This window comes from Diplotaxodon limnothrissa, linkage group LG14 (genome assembly GCF_057381915.1).
Source record: "Diplotaxodon limnothrissa isolate DT_005_m linkage group LG14, D_limnothrissa_male_GT1.1, whole genome shotgun sequence".
NCBI classification, from domain to species: Eukaryota; Metazoa; Chordata; class Actinopteri; order Cichliformes; family Cichlidae; genus Diplotaxodon; species Diplotaxodon limnothrissa.
The window spans coordinates 2410733-2426963 of record NC_140609.1 but is presented as its reverse complement, the minus strand read 5'-3'; the positions used below and the strand labels follow the sequence as shown (position 1 = coordinate 2426963).

Genomic DNA, 16231 nt, shown 5'->3' with positions numbered 1-16231 from the left:
GCGGAATAACAGCTTTTAAGGGAGTTGTTGATGGAACTCGGCATGAGTAGTTTTCCGTAAGACGCAAACAAAAATGTCATATGTGCTTCTTGCTTTGACCTTGTGCTGTCGAAGGGTTAAATTAAACTGATTCAGCTGAAGCTGTGACAGAAAATATTACACGTGTATTAAAGAGCAGTTGTCGAAGTGGAGCTGATTAGACAGCATCAACAATGTGAGCGTTGACAGAGAGGCGTGGTAGTATTAATGTAATCATGTAACAGTGTGAAAGAAAGACTGGGATTGTTTTTACGTTTGCCTTAAGTGCACTAAAAAGTCGAATCATCACACGTTACAAAGGCTGTGCAGATATCACTGGCTTTAACGGATGTGCATGTTTGCATATCTATCACACATGGTTAGCTTTGACTTTGACCACATGAATCTGTTTTTAAGCTTTATTTTGGTCTCCACCATCTCCAGTGACGGTGTGTCTTTGTCATCATATAAACAACATCTTGCATTGTAAACATATTCTCCAATCAGACTTTAAAATACCTCGATGACGATGGAGATTCTAGTGCTCTCCATCCCGTCCTCATCAACATCTCATAAGCTTCTCTGGAAAATTTCTCAAGATTTGTTGCACACTTGGAATCAAGGATGAGCTAAAGTTTAGCTGATATGTCAATGAACATTTAAAGGTCAAGAATAGTCCAATAACTGTTATGGTAATTATGTCATAGTTAGCACAGTCCTGTCTGTCATAACTAGAGATGGACCGATCCGATATTAGGTATCAGTATCGGTCCGATACTGACGTAAATTACTGGATCGGATATCGGAGAGAAATAAAAAATGTAATCCGATCCATTAGATATCAAAAAAGCACCTCACAAAACTTGCGACACGGCGTAACTCAGCTCATAACCGTAGCACATCGGAGCAGTGTGGTCACGTGATAGAGCGGTCGTGTGTATTTGTAGCCTCGCTACCAAACCAGCATTTTATCTCCGAGGAAGTTATCCCCGAGAGAAGTAAAGCAAGCGTGTAAGTTCGTCTCTGAATGTTTGTAAAGCATTCCAGCGTTAAGCTTAACAACCTATGGAGCGACTGCCTCTCCTGCTGCTACTTCAATCATGAACCTGATCAATGATCAGCTGATCGGCTTTTCTGTCGCGAGTCCGTCTCTCTTGTTTGTTTTTGGCCCACTTTGCACCAGAAAGAGGAAACCAGCGGCTGAACAACAGCAGCACGTTTAAGCTTGATCAGCTGTTGTTAGAATTTATTTAATATTACTTTCTACTCCAGGATCTTTTTCTACGTAGCTGACGGCTGGTAACTGTGCAGGGGCGGATCTAGCAAAGTTTAGCCAGGGGGGCCGATAGGGCATTAACTGGGAAAAGGGGCACAAAGACATACTTTTCTTTCTTATTCTCATTTAAAATGTCGAGCTTTTAATAAATAATTATCTGACACCCAAAGTTTTAATTTGATGTAAAATGTATAGAAGTCCATTACTGTATATAGTGACTATTAAGTCTAATATATATATACCCTAGTAAGCTATACTACTTTTTCCTTTGGGAAGGTACCATCTGTGCAGTCTGCAGTTCTATTGAAGAAAGATGTTGAATCTATTTAATTATTCTTGAAAAATAATTGATTTCTGTGCATTTTTTTCCCACACTGCATCAAATTAAAGTTGATTACATCGATTAAGCATCATGAGGTGGAGGGTGGTTCCCTATTTTTTTGCTGGGAGTTTGCAACCCTATTAGTTAGGTTGCTTAATATTTCTGCTAAGTGCTCTTTAAAATACCAGAATAGGGAGGATGGAGCAGGTTTAAGTTTATTAGATTGATCAGTTTTGCTGAACTATGAAATATTTTGTGTGTAGTGTATTTTTTTTTAAATACAGGTATAACAGAATAGCTTCAGTGTTGTTGTTTATTTAAACTTGAGTATGAACTTATACAAAATGCAGCAATATATTAAAAACACACTATATCGGATTCATATCGGTATCGGCAGATATCCAAATTTATGGTATCGGACATAAAAAAAGTGGTATCGTGCCATCTCTAGTCATAACACTAACCTGCAACCTCTCTGATTGGTGGAGGCATATAAATACAAGTAGCCACAAGTGGTGTAATTGCAGCAATGGCTGTAATGGAAGCTGCATACTGTAGTGGTAAGACTACACACCTCTGGAGCGGGGGTTGCAAGTTTGATTTCCACCCGGTATCCAGTAAGGGTCCTGGCTATGACCCCCATGCTAGAAACAAGCCCTGGAGTGGCGTGGCTACGTCTGCAGCCTGTCCACAGTTCAGGACACAAGCATTTCACTGCATGTTCACTATATGTTGTACTGTGACCAGTGTTGGGAAGGTTACTTTTAAAATGTATTCCATTACAGAATACAGATTACATGCCCCAAAATGTATTCTGTAACGTATTCCGTTACGTTACTCAATGACAGTAACGTATTCTGAATACTTTGGATTACTTAATATATTATCATGCTTTTTACAACAACGTGAATGTACTATTGCTGTGTGATTTATTACTGTTACTGAAGGTCCGCGACTCCGAACTGTAGTAAAGGGACCTCTGACTAATACGGCGGGGTCCCTGTCGGCTCGTAGCCGAAAAATAGCTTTACTTTGTTGTCTGGGTCAACTTTGCTAGCAGAGACAGAGAGAGGCGTTGAAAGGCTGCTCCAACGGAACTTATTGTTTTCGGAGGAAAACACGAACACGGTGTACAGTCGAGTCTTAATAGCTTACTTACAACTGGGCTCGTCAGGCACTCTTCTTGGCTGCAGTGGTTATTATTATATTTACATGCTTCCAGCTCCCGTTTTTCCTCGATGATAACTCGTACCTTTCCACTCCCCTTTTCCTCCCTCCTCGCGCTCACAGACCCATAACGTGTATGGCAGTCCATTCTCCCTGCAACACGGACTACACTGCCCATGATGCTACATTCTTTAGAGCTATGCTTGTAGCATTCTGCCTGTTAGCTTAGCACAACAACAACAACGAAATGCGCTCTCTCACCCAGGAAACACACAGTCGCAGAGAGAGAGAGAGAGCGTCGCCCTGTAACCATGGCAACCGTAACGCTGCCGCCTGGAACAACAGAACGTAGCTGTCAAACAAAACCCAAACAGTCCTGACCCGCGACAACATGAAACAGGAAAGTACCGCAGTGTAATCCATTTATTTCAACAAAGTAACTGTATTCTGAATACCACCTTTTTAAACGGTAACTGTAACGGAATACAGTTACTCATATTTTGTATTTTAAATACGTAACGGCGGTACATGTATTCCGTTACTCCCCAACACTGACTGTGACAAACAACAGTTGTATATTTGCAATTACATAAGCAGTGTAGAAAATGAGCATACTGAAATGACTAAAGTTTCTTTCTTTAAAGCCACACTTTAATGCAGACAAGGTCAAATTTAAGGACGTCCGTTATTTGTAGTCTCTTAAGACTACAACAGGAAACACACTGTTTTAGTTTATCATTGATTCAGAAAACATCAAAGTTGCGCTTGGATCATTTGATAGGCTACCCTCTGACGAGCAACATCCAATCCTGAAGCAGGTGGACCAGTCATCCAATCTAATCAGACATTTGTCAAAACCAGTCGAGCAGTTCTGTCATGCTGCTGTGGCTCCAACCCCAGCACTACCAGCTTTTCATATGGAGTCTTTAAAGTGCCCTCAATTTCTAACTAATGTACCTACATTTGTATTTGCTAATTTACTGCAGCTTATCCCTGTTGAACTGTGATTGGCTGCTGAAAGCTGATAAGTCAACAGTTAATGATTCCGTTTTACTGCACGCTGACCCCTTGCCTATCAGATGAGCGGCACCTACTGGTATCTTGTTGATCATTTAGCTACAATGTGGTCATGGAAGCTGTAAACAGGATCCTTTTCAGCCGTTAGTCAGCAGTTTGCTGTCACCGCTGTGTATAGTCGGTGACATTGTTCGCTACAGCGCCACAGTTACTACTACATGTGTAAGCAGCTTTGTCATTTTTACCAACTGTTCCAGAGTTAATCTATGGATTAACGACATGACACCGTTAAACTTCTTTTTCAGGCGCTTCTGTTAGAAGATCATTTTAACCGTTGCATTAAAAGCGCTTCCTCTGTTTACTGTAATTGGATGGAAGTCATTCTTTCTGTGTTGCTGCCAACAGTTGTGCTGCAGTCCTAGTGAAGTGAAGGTGAAAGAAATCTGGCGTCTAGTCCTCAGAGCTTCAAACAATGACATTTAAAAACATTAAAGACGTATTTCAGGACCATCCAGACCTTGGTCCTAATACAGTTTTTAAACTGTTGTAGCCATTGCTTGTTTCTTTACTGTTTATCTTTCGTAGATTCTGTTTTTCTCTTGCAGACTTGTAGCATGACTTCGCAAACAACTGCAGATCAGCTCTCCGTCTCTGTTGATGTAATCCCATCTCTGTTTGTCTCTCTGTAGTCACTGATGTGGAACTGAAGCGGCTGAAAGATGCCTTCAAAAGAACCAGTGGCCTCTCCTATTACATGACCCAGCAGTGTTTCTACAGGGAAGTGCTGGGAGATGGAGTTCCCCCTAAAGTCGCAGAGGTAAGCCACAATGATGTCACACCACGTATTCTGAGTGGGTAACGGTGGCGGCAGTTTCCAGGAAGCCAACAAAATCAGTTCGGTTATGCCTTAGCAGTGTGACCAACGAGCTTTGTATGAAGGATTTTATTGTAAGTACAAGCTAGAGATTTTAGTTGTAGTGAGGGGCCATTTCACCTCACATTAGGCTCAGCCTTGCATTCCACTGAAAGACTTATTGATCCAATAAAAAGGTATCATTACCATTTTATAGCTCTGTGTTTCCTGTTGAAAAGCATCAGTCTGATGTTCGAGGCTAAAGAACAGCCAAAGTTCTGCAGGGGAATAAATATAGAATAGCAACGTTGTTTCCAGTTTATTTATAGCTGCTTAAAGGAGACTCTTCGTGCAGATACAGAGGAGAGTCTGTTTTTCTTTGAAGTAACTGAATCATTAAAGTAATCAACACAGACCTAGACTTGATATATACAGCTGGTGTATATGCAACAGTATGACGATATACGTATAATATAGTCTGACTACAGTTTCCCTCACACATCCCCATCTGACAGAGCTTCCTCCTGTCACTTTTTACGACTTGTCATTCTCATGTTACACATTTGAAACCTGCTCTTCTTCTTCTTCTTCTGGTGAAGTTGACAGATTTAAAAATACTCTGGAGGAATATAGACTGAAATGAAATGTAAAGACTCAAAGTGTAATAGTCATCGAAGAATGGGCAGTTTATCTTTCTCTCTATACATATAGATATAGAGAGGACAGAATCAGAATGCTTTATTAATCCCTGACTAAATTCTGTGGGTTACAGTTGACAGTAACCAACAAGACAGTAACAGACTAAACTGTTTAAATAATGCAACATGTCAGAGAGTTTACAAATGTAAGAAATAGCGCTAATATGTACAAACGGCTCAATTATACAGATGGATGGATATTTAATTATTTAATTCGGGTTTGGTTTGGTTTTTATTGGGCTACTGATCGCTTTGTGTTGACAGCAACCTGGTCTTGCTCTTGAAATGAGCTACTAATTCCTTTGTTCATTCCTTTTAATTATTTTGGTTTATGGGCTTTTTGTATGACAAAGTTTAAATTGGTAGATGTCAGGCTGTTCATTCAGAATAACCTGAATTATAAAACTGCTCCAGGGAAATGACAGGTAGAGGGCAGCCTGAATCATTTTAAATGTGTCTGTATTAAACAGAAATAATAGAATTTCCAGAGTTTAGTTTTATTTGGATTACTTGAAAGTTGAATGAAGATTTCTTTTTTGTATTTCTTTCTTTTACCAATGTTAGGTTTTGAATAGCGTGTGTGCAAATATGGCCCAAATTACAGATCCTGCTTCATTGTTTGGGGCATTTAAGGGAGTTAGAGTCCAGTCAGACACATGGGAGCATCCTAATGTTCTGACGACAGGGTTTCTTTAGTCTTGTCTGCTTTGCTCAAACACACCTACCCTCACCGCTCTGCACATGATTGTTTATGTAATGAAGAAAAAAAGAAAAACGAGGTTTTGATTGAAGTTTGTTGTCCTTGCTCTGTATGCATTTCGACTTTACGATGGAGTGACGATCCTACCATGAACTACTGATAAAGGTGCTCTGACATAATTCACACCTGCCTGTCACTTTTTCTTCTCCTGTGTTTTTTGTGCCGTGTCATGCACGTTGTGTGGGCACAACCATTTAAAGTTCACAATCGTTTAAAATCAGTTTGCTTGTGTAATAGGAATGCATTTTCCTCACATTATATCATAAATCATGCTGCTCTAACTGTTCAAGAGCACATGTCCCCTGCTGTCCTCTGCAGTCTTAGTTGCGAGGTGACAGCAAATGGTTATCTCAGTCCAAACGTGGGCTTTCCTCTGTCGTGTCCCACTGCTTTCTTCTGTAGCTTCAGTTGCTTCATAAAAATGTAACCACGTGTTGTGGCTGGATTGTGCATATCTGCTATGCATACGCTGTACATTTGTGGAAAACACTACAATGGCAAACAAAAACGTGTGTGATTCAGTTAAGGCTCGCTGCTCTGCCAGTTTCTTGAGCATACAATAACAACACCTACCTTGTCTCCTCAGTGCATTAGTAAGGCCAGTGTTAGTCATCGCGCACCCCCCACTCCATCTGCTGCTTATTAAACACACGGCTTGCATGTCTTCACTACAGCACGTGTCATCTCCCTCCTTCTTCTCCTTTGTCACCATGGCAGCAGTTACTGCGGTGACAGCAGTCCAGATGTAAGGTTGCTGCTGGTGTCTTCAAATATAGCCGTGGCTACTGCACAGTCTGGTAGTTCAAAGAAAGCCCGACCCAATCAGTCAGTCAAGGAACACGCACTGTTCAGTGCTCAGAGGTTTATCTGGTGTTTTATCATAAGTGTATAATGACTAGGGCTGAGTATCGTCACTGATTTCTAGAATCGATTCGATTCCGATTCACAAGATCCCGATTCGATTCGATTCAATTTGATTCGATTCAATTCGATTTAAATCTGGGAAATTTTGCCTCAGACAGTCAGAAATATTATAATTCTGATCAGTACATTTACATATTTTTGTATCTATAAAAAGGAAGCTGACACTTTCCAGACTTTATCAAAGGTGTGAGCATCACAGCAGAGGCCTTTGTGTCAAAGTCGCTGAAGATAAAACAGAAAAACATGAAGGTGATTTTCCTGTTCTGGGATTTTATAAAAATATTCTGCAGTAGATCAAAAATGAACGAAAATCATTAACCAGCATATGAACATCACCTCTGACGTTACAGCAGTTTGATTAGAGACACGGCGTTTTGTATTTTGTATACTTTTAAAAAGTTTCAATTTGTTCAGAAGCCTGTTGAACAGCAGAAATTAGGTTTTCTTTTCAGAAGTAAGTAAAAGGAAAAAAAAAAAAACATCGGCCGACAGCGCTGTAAACAACGGTAGACTTGTGCGTAACAAGCAAGTGAATAATGCAGAAAACAGATTTTTAGACGGGAAACTGTTGTTGAAGTACAGAGAGAGAGAGAGAGCTGTGCATCCTGGTGGAAGCAAAACAGTAAAAGTCAGAGAATCCATGATGATGTTTATGTGAAGCGTAGTTTGGATCTTCTTTTGCTGCTGGTTCAGTCAATATTGTTTGGAGAGACATCAAACTAACAGCTTCAGAATCAGCGCAAAAACGGCGTAAACACAAAGCGCGGACCCGCCGACACATCAGAGTCAGCGAGCTGTCGGCTTTCAGCCCTGATCGTGTCCGTGCTGTCGGTGAGAAAGTCACATCTCACTGATTCTGATCCGTCGGCGCTGTGTGTTTACGTCTTTGTGCAGAATCCGTGTTCCTGCTCTCATTTACTATTTAGCTGTTTGGCGGTTGTTGAAATTTTGTGAGGTTTCACCTGAGATTGTGGCGTTTCAGGCAAAATAAATTTATATTAAAAAATCGATTCAGGATTTTAATGAATCGATATCACGATTTTAATCGATAAATCGATAATCAAAACCCAGCCCTAATAATGACGGTGCTGACGATCATTCGTGGCCAAGTATCCAGAGATTTTATGTACTGGATAAATCGCATGTTGGCTTGATGTTTTGTTTTTTGTTTGTTTTCACTCAGTGTTATCTCAGTAGGATGAACAGTTATTAACTGGTATTTTGTTCCTCAGGCACACATATGCTGATAAATCCTGATAGTTAATGTATAAGTACAAGGAGTTATTGTTGCTCACAGTGTGCTGTAGCAAGAAGGTCTCATGGTGAACTACCAAATGCTTCAGGATGAACACAAATACCATTACACCTTCCACATGTAATATAACAACAAGGTTTGAGCCGATCACTGTTTGGGAGGTGGGAGTGGGAGTGGGAGGAGAGACAGACGAGTTAAGAAGCGTGCTTTAGTTGGCTGCGTCGAGGACTTCCCCACAGTCTCTGGGGACTCCACAGTCAGTTTCATGTATGAAACTATATGCGTGTAGTGATATTTAAAGAGTAACAGTAACAAAATATTTACAGCTTTAAAAAGAATAAAGAACTAATCTGCTCTTGTAGAGGTTTCCTCTGCAACCTGACGACTCAACTTGGCTCTGAGCTTCGTGGACACGAATTCTCCGTTTCATAGTTTGAGTTAAGCTCCAAAAACACTCCGACCTGTGTGTCTTCATCAGCTCTACTCTTTGTCCAACTTAAACACATTTTGTCCAGTTTGTCGTTGTTCGTGGACTCGTCACATCGTCAGAATTATGACTTGACCAATGTTCCTGAGAAACACTAAAGACACGCTGTCTCTCACAGGTGAAATGTGCTTTCTGTGACGGTTGACCTTTTGCATGTAGATCGGCGGACTTCCCCTTTAATTTTGTTTTCCCACAAATGTGCGTTTACTGAAATTGATCACGTTTCTCTTCATAAAGCCACTGAGATTTTTTTTTGTGCGTGTGTGTATTCAATAAATACTATTTGCAGGTTTTTGGCAGTCGGGATGGCAGTGAATACAAACCTGACTTACAGTTTATACATGGATCAGTGAATGCATCAGTATTTTTAGTTTCTGTCACTTTTTAATATAAATAAATAAATGCAGGTTTAAATGAAGAAGATGGTTAAGTGTTTAAGGTCTGTGCTAACTAAAAATAAAGACAAAAAGATAGTTTATTCAATTTTAATGAAATTTGCAGATTGTTTCGGTGAAGTTTAATAAACTCCTTGCTATCTAAGATATAACAGGACACCGGAGTATATTCTGGAGCATCTCACACTTCTGATAATCAGCTGTCTGCTTGACGTTTATTCAGCTGTGTAAAAACTATAACTTTAATCTCAGCCAAACCGATTTACTCAGGAACAAATAAAACACCAAAAAAAGCCAAACAACAACATTTTAAGTTATCTAAGTGACTCATATATCATGTTTAACCTGAGTAGCGAAAGACCGCGGTGGGTTTGAAAACGATTTGCCGGGAGTCCGGTGTTCTCACGGCTCTAGTGAGCCTCGCCCCCGGCTAACTATCGAGCTAGTGGGTAACAGACGTCTCCGAAAACGTCGGAGCGCTTTTGAAAATATGTGGTGTCCTGATAAACTGAGCAGATATTTGAGGTTTACACAGCTACATTCTCGCCTGAAAATATGTTAAACGTTTATTTTGTGACCCAGAAAGAATAATAAGAGTAAAGTTAAAACTAACTAGCTGCCGCCATTGTTGGAAACTGAGCTGGGCCGCGCTATGAATTCTGGGACACAGCTTCTTCTTCGTCGGGGTTTAACGGCAGCTGGCATCCTCGTACATGCAGTGCTGCCATCTTCTGTTTCAGTGCGTTATTACACTCTGAAATCCTGCTACTTATTCCTGCGTCTTTTGTGATCTTACAAAGCTTCAAACGACGCGTCGACTATTATCTGTGGGTTTCCCAGGTTTGCTGACCAGTGGTCTGATCAGTGGTCCAGTGGACCATTGATCAGTGGTCCATTGTGGTATCAATCAGACCACTGGTCTTTGATAATTATGATTGACATGGCAGCACTGAATGCACATGTGCTGTATCAAGCATGCACCGGGACGCAGGAAAGACGGGTGGACTTCCTGGTGGAGCTTGCAGGAGAGTTGGCTCACTCTCATGTAGCTGGGAAGAAGGCAAGAAAAGAACAGTTGCTTCGGACACAACCCTCCACACCTATCCCTGGAAAAAGAGCCATGTGTCAGGTCAAACACAAATGCAAGAACAATCATGCCACTGTGCGATGTGTTCACTGCTACAGATACACATGTGGTAAATGCAGAATACAGATACCATGGCAGTGCCAGGATTGTGAGTGATTGCTGAAAATGTTGAAGTGCACTCACTCACTTTTTATTATTATTTGTAAATATGTGTACAAATGGTTGGTTTTTTGTACTGTTTTTATCAATAAATCTCAGCAACAAAGGACATACACCCATGTGTGTTGATTTCTCCCTAAGATGGCAAACTGAAACACTCCAAGTTGGTGACTTTTGGAGATTTATTTTCCTGGATGATTGAGAATGCATCAAGATGAAACACAAAAGGAAGTTCACCGCTTTTAGCGGCCCCCCCCCCCCCCCCCCCCCCCCCCCCCCCGACAAACAAAGAGGCAGTTGGCAGTTAGAAATCAGCAATCATTCACACACCCCCACTGCCCTCCAGAATTCTCAGGTAACAACCTAATTTACATATGAATGACTAGCCAATGTAGCTTCCACTTGGCTGAAGCTAAAGCTTAGCTAAAAGCCTACCAGGTAGAAAGCCAAATGGCTGCTCTCTGGGACTCTAAGCAGCAGTGTGTGATGAAGGGGCGGCAGATGACGGTGAAAGTGTTGGATTTAGGAATTTGCATCGTATGACACAGTGTGACTTCCGTGTTTTTAAAAGCCACAAATAAAGCTTCTGTACTCTGTGTGACCTGCTGGCATGGACATGCTTCATCAGCTTCTGACTGCAGAGTCATGTTATGCAGGCCATCAGCGTGTCCTTTAGCTTAATGACAGCAGCGCCTCCGTAACACGAGCTGATATAGTTTTAAAGATGAGGAGCACATTTCTCTATTTTTGTTTTGGGTGATTTTCTCTCACAGTTCCACAGAAACTAGTCCAGGGCTGCTTCTGAGAAACTGAACTGAAAATGAATTGTAAGTCCAGCACAGGAAGTACTTTCCTCCTGTCAGCTTTCCTTTTACTGACATCGTACTGTAGGTCTTGCAGTATTCCAGAGTCACCAACATTACTGCATCCAAGCTGTTATGTTAAATGTTACATTTGTTATATTTTTGAACGACAAACTTCAAATGGTTTTGTTTTTTTTCTCAGTTGTCGGTGAAACCTGATGACGTTGGTCAAAACTCTTCTTTGCTCACACATTGGCAGCTTTTGTCACTGTGGTGTTTGGATGGGCTGACGTCTCGATCGTGTTACAGGCGGTGGAGCAGCTCGTGTTTAACGTTACGATTATGTGTGTGTTTTAGGTGATCTACACCTCGTTTGGAGGCTCTGCCAAAGGGCTGCACTTTAACAATCTGATCGTGGGTTTGGTGCTTCTGACCAGAGGACGTGATGAGGAGAAGGCAAAGTGTAAGTATCTGTTTAGGCCATGAGATGTTGATTTCATTTCCCTCTCTCTTGTCTCGCTTTAAAAAAAACAAAACAAAAAACAGAATAAAAGTAGTTTTAAAATTTGTTTTTTATGAGATATAATGTAAGCTTTAAGCTAATGCAGTTTAGTTATAGTCAAGGAGTGATCACGGGTTGCCATGGCTACTGCCACAGTTGGATAAACATACTTACTGTCATTAAAGTAATTTATTACATCATTACCTACTATGAAAAGTCATTTGTTAAAGTATTTCTAAATTGCTAAAACGAACCCCCTTTGCATGTAGACGGGGTGTCATGGTTAAACATCCGGAGGCTGTATTTCCTGTCATATATTTACCTTTAAGTGCTTTCACTCTACCTCTTTTCATAGCGAGTTGCACTCGGTAATATCTCCACCACCAAATAATCAGCATCAGGCTGGTTCGAGCTAGCTTTAGCTGAACTAAATGCTGTTTCTGAGGCTGAGCTCTGGCACAGGTATTAACAGGCCTCGTGTTTTGAAGGTACTGTTTAAAAATGTGAAGAACTAATTAGCAGCTGACCCTTGTGAACACTTCTCAGTATCTCAGCCGTGTAAAGGCCCGACAGACTCCTGGATTTGTTCCACGATTACTTGGTGAAATTTCCCTCTGGGCTTTGACTCGGACATTTATCCTAAGCCTCGTCCAGTGCTGTCTTGGATGTTTGCTTTCATACTGAAAGATGAACAATTATGTAGATTTCTGTTGAGGTCATCAAACTGTTCTTTGTTGTATTTTAGAAGCTAATAAAACAAATAATGAGACGACTCGTTCCACAGCTATTTTTTCCCCACTATCAATTTTATATCTGTAAACTTTAAGAAACTAGTCTCCTGGGTCAATAATTCTGCAATCACTCATTTTAACCTGCGGTTTAGTCCTTTATAATATCTGTCTCCATTCTTTGTTCCATGCTAAGTGTTACTTGGAACAAAATCCATCCCGGATACGGATGTTGGCATCCGTCGAGTTATGTATAGGCAACATATGTTGAACGTGACAAAACAAACGAATGATGAAATTAACATAAACGAAACAGATTTGGGGCTTTATAATAAAAGTTTTTCTTAAAAATCTTTTAAATGTTAATAGTTACTGTATGTGTGATGACATTCGTCGACGCACTCGTTAAGGAGGAGATGGGGTACATGCATATATACATACACTGTGATCAAAGAGAAAAGATGCAGTGTTCATAGTTGTCACATCACTACTGGGACACGTCCACCTGGAAGACAAAACAGTACTGCGGTCCTCCAGCTGTCCTCTAAACGTCTTCAGATTTAACTTGGCACAGCACCAGCTTCCAGAAGGGCGTGGCATATGGCACCAACCTGTGAACACACCTACACCTACCCCGCCTTACAGGCCAAATCATTCTCCACGGCAACCAGGCTGTCAGTGGCGGCTCAGTGAAACTGTAGGAATGGTTTAGCCGACACCGGACAAATACTCTGACACGTGACAAATGAATGAATTTACACGTGGTACTTGAAGCTAGCTGTAGCAGTTATCTTTGCTTTAACGGTGAAGTTTCTTGTTCTTCGCCTCCCACACGGTGGTGTTATTTACCCATCCAGCAGGTCACAAGTCCCCAAAAATCACGGTTTCTCTTCATATCTTTGTCTCCCCTCCATGAAGAGATGAACGTAGTCTTGGCTCGAGATAAAAACAAAACTTTAGTCTTGCAGTACTACTGACCGTCCACTGCTGACCGTCATGATGGAGCGATGTTTTGCCCGACAGGGTGGCGAGTCGCTCACGTGACTGAAAACTATGAAAAAGCGAGTCAGCGAAGTCGGAACTGCAGCGAAACACTTGAATTTAATCTGGGAACAAAACATTGAAATGTTGAACTTGTCAGTGGACTGATGACAGCTGGTGAGTGGTTCTGTTTTACTGCAAAACATCATTTTTAGAAGGTATTTCTACATATACAGCTTCAGAAAAGCTCGCTCACCTTAACTGTCCAAGCACACATGGGCCGGAAACTCTCAGAACTGTGTGAGACATCTGGTTGATTTTTTGTAGGATAGGCTACAAGCTGAAGGAGCGACTGTTTTGAGACCACAGTGATTGAAATGTTTCGTTTCTTTTTGTTTTTCATGCTTTTGGTTCGTCTCCTCTTCCTCAGGCTCATTCTGGTAGTCGTATCTCACATGTCGCAGGCATTCAAATCCATCAGGACATTATTGACATTGAGACTTTTATCAGCTCATTGCTGCTGTGTGCTGGACGCCTGCGTTCCTGTGATAAAGCTGAGCTTTCTTCTTCGTGTGTTTGTGTGCACAGACCTCTTCAGCCTGTTTGCCAGTGATCTGGGGGGATATGCTGCCAGGGAAGATATAGAAGCAGTTCTGCAGGTCCTGGATGGAGAAGTCCCGGCATCCCTGAAGGAGTCCTTCAGCGAGGTGAGCAAACGCTGCAAAAGACTGCACAGCATTAATCTGTTAACTCATGCACTCATGCAAGTGAGCTGCAGACTAATGACTCCTCAGCTTCTATCGCAGAGCGCTTGATCGTTGCAGAGGTTTCAGTCACATGCTTATAAAAGAGCCATTGTTACTAGGAGCGCACAGGGAGCCTCCTCGCTGTGATAATACAAAGTTTGGCTTATCAGCGAGTCATTGTGCTGGTTATTAAAATACCACCTGAAAGCATGCAAACCTCCCCACTCCCACCTCCTTTATAGCATGCAAACATCTCTAGAGACACAACACAATAAAGTCTAATACTCAGGTGTTGCATTTTCCCCTGATGATGTTTATGTCCATTATTATCCTTCTGCAATTACATGTTCACTTCTGAAATCACCACTAACCAAATCCATGTCCAAGACTGATTGTTTCATTTGTTTAGATGCTTATTTGTGGGTTAAACAGAGTCGGGATATTGTTTGTGTGCAGGAGAAACAAAAAAGTCGTTTGGTACTGGGCCACAAGAGTTGAGGCTCCGGGGGGGAATTCATGGTTTTCAGGGTTTTTATCGGCTTTCAGCGTTATTCTTTTATCGTTTTTATCATTAACTTGGTTTCCCTGCGTCTTTTCCTGTGTGTTATGAATAAATCTTCCTTTTTGTTTGGTGCCGGTGTCGTGCCAAACTTGGTACCCCCGACAGAATTTGTTTCCCCTGCGTCAGGAGCACAAGCTGGACTGTCCAAATCACGGACAAACGGTCTCCCACATTGCTGATTTTTAGTTCACAAACACTTCTTATTATGACGCATTACTCCTGAAACTTTGGAGGATTTAGCTCTTTATATAGTAAAGTTACAGGAGAATAAAAATAGTTATCAGCCAAAATGTTAATGGTTTGTTAAAATAATCCCATCTGAGCAATAAATATATAATTTTCTGTAGTAACCCTCAAACTGAATGGTAATGTAACGATACTAATTTTTCACTTTTTCACAAAATGAAAACATCAGTACTTCCTGCGTGCTCCCAGCACAGGGGAAACATTGTCGGGGATACCTCCTTTGGCACGACACCGGCACTGGTTTTATTTTGTTGTATTTATCCGCCACACCTTTAAGGCCGGTCCGTGAAAATATTGTTGGACATAAACCGGTCTGCGGCGACCGCTGCTGTAAAGAGTTTTAAAACATCAAAAGAAGGCAAACCTAAGGTTCAACTGAAAATAGTGCACGTGTATTTAAGAGCCTTCTTGGAGCACAATAAATATCACTCAATGATTTCACAATGAGTTTATTGGAGCTATCATTAGCAGTGCTAGCACCAGCATGTAGGCTAACGTCCACACACATGTACGTAATGTGGTTGCACAGTTTATGTGCAGCTGTTAACATTATTTATCGCTGAAGTATCAAAATAATTTAAGTCAAGTCCTTCTAGAGGGAGGTGTTGCAGCTCGGCTCGCTCTATTTTGACCAGCTTGTGTTTGTGGTGCCAATCATCTCGCTGACTGAAGCACACATACAGAGTTCAGGCCTTAGCAAAGCCATTGTGACATATAACATGTTTAAGTGTCACTTTGGTTTTAAAGGGGTGGCTGCATTACCTGCTGCCTCGGCCACTGGTAGTCCAGGTGTGCACGAGGCCGTTCCTACAGTAGCTCTAAGTTTGTGCACGAGGGAACATTTGCATTCATCGGGGATCGTTACGATTCATCAGGTTTCTTATATTAGAGCCTCGTCTGTCGTTCTCTGTTTGATGTTTGCAGCGTGAAACTGACATCTGTCAACTGAATAGAGCTTCCACCTTGATGTGAAGCAAAGTGCATTTCCCTTATCTATGTTTGCGCCCTCGTCCTTGGCTACTTTCTGCAGTCCTGCCCCGGCACTTGTCACTCATTTTGATGAGCTGACTTCTTTAAAATGTCAGTAAACTTCTGTTGGGGGAAAAAGACGTTCAAGAAGCAGAAGTCGGTGCTTCTCATCACGACCGAATGATTCGATTTGTCAGACTTTGTGTAATTTGTTAGTTTAAATTTAAAAGCCCTAAACCCCAAAACACTTTGACTGATGAATAACAATAGCTAATG

General features: G+C 41.3%; 1 protein-coding gene across 4 annotated transcripts in view; it reads left to right on the top strand.

Moving 5' to 3' along the window:
- The window catches only part of usp32 (ubiquitin specific peptidase 32), a 65760-nt gene that overhangs the window by 15064 nt on the left and 34465 nt on the right, over nucleotides 1-16231 (top strand). For all 4 annotated transcript variants that reach the window (XM_085371605.1, XM_085371603.1, XM_085371604.1 and 1 more), the window contains exons 2-4: nucleotides 4490-4617; nucleotides 11579-11684; nucleotides 14021-14139. In XM_085371605.1, the coding sequence (XP_085227731.1) occupies nucleotides 4490-4617; nucleotides 11579-11684; nucleotides 14021-14139 (353 nt within the window). The remainder of the gene's footprint in view (nucleotides 1-4489; nucleotides 4618-11578; nucleotides 11685-14020; nucleotides 14140-16231) is intronic.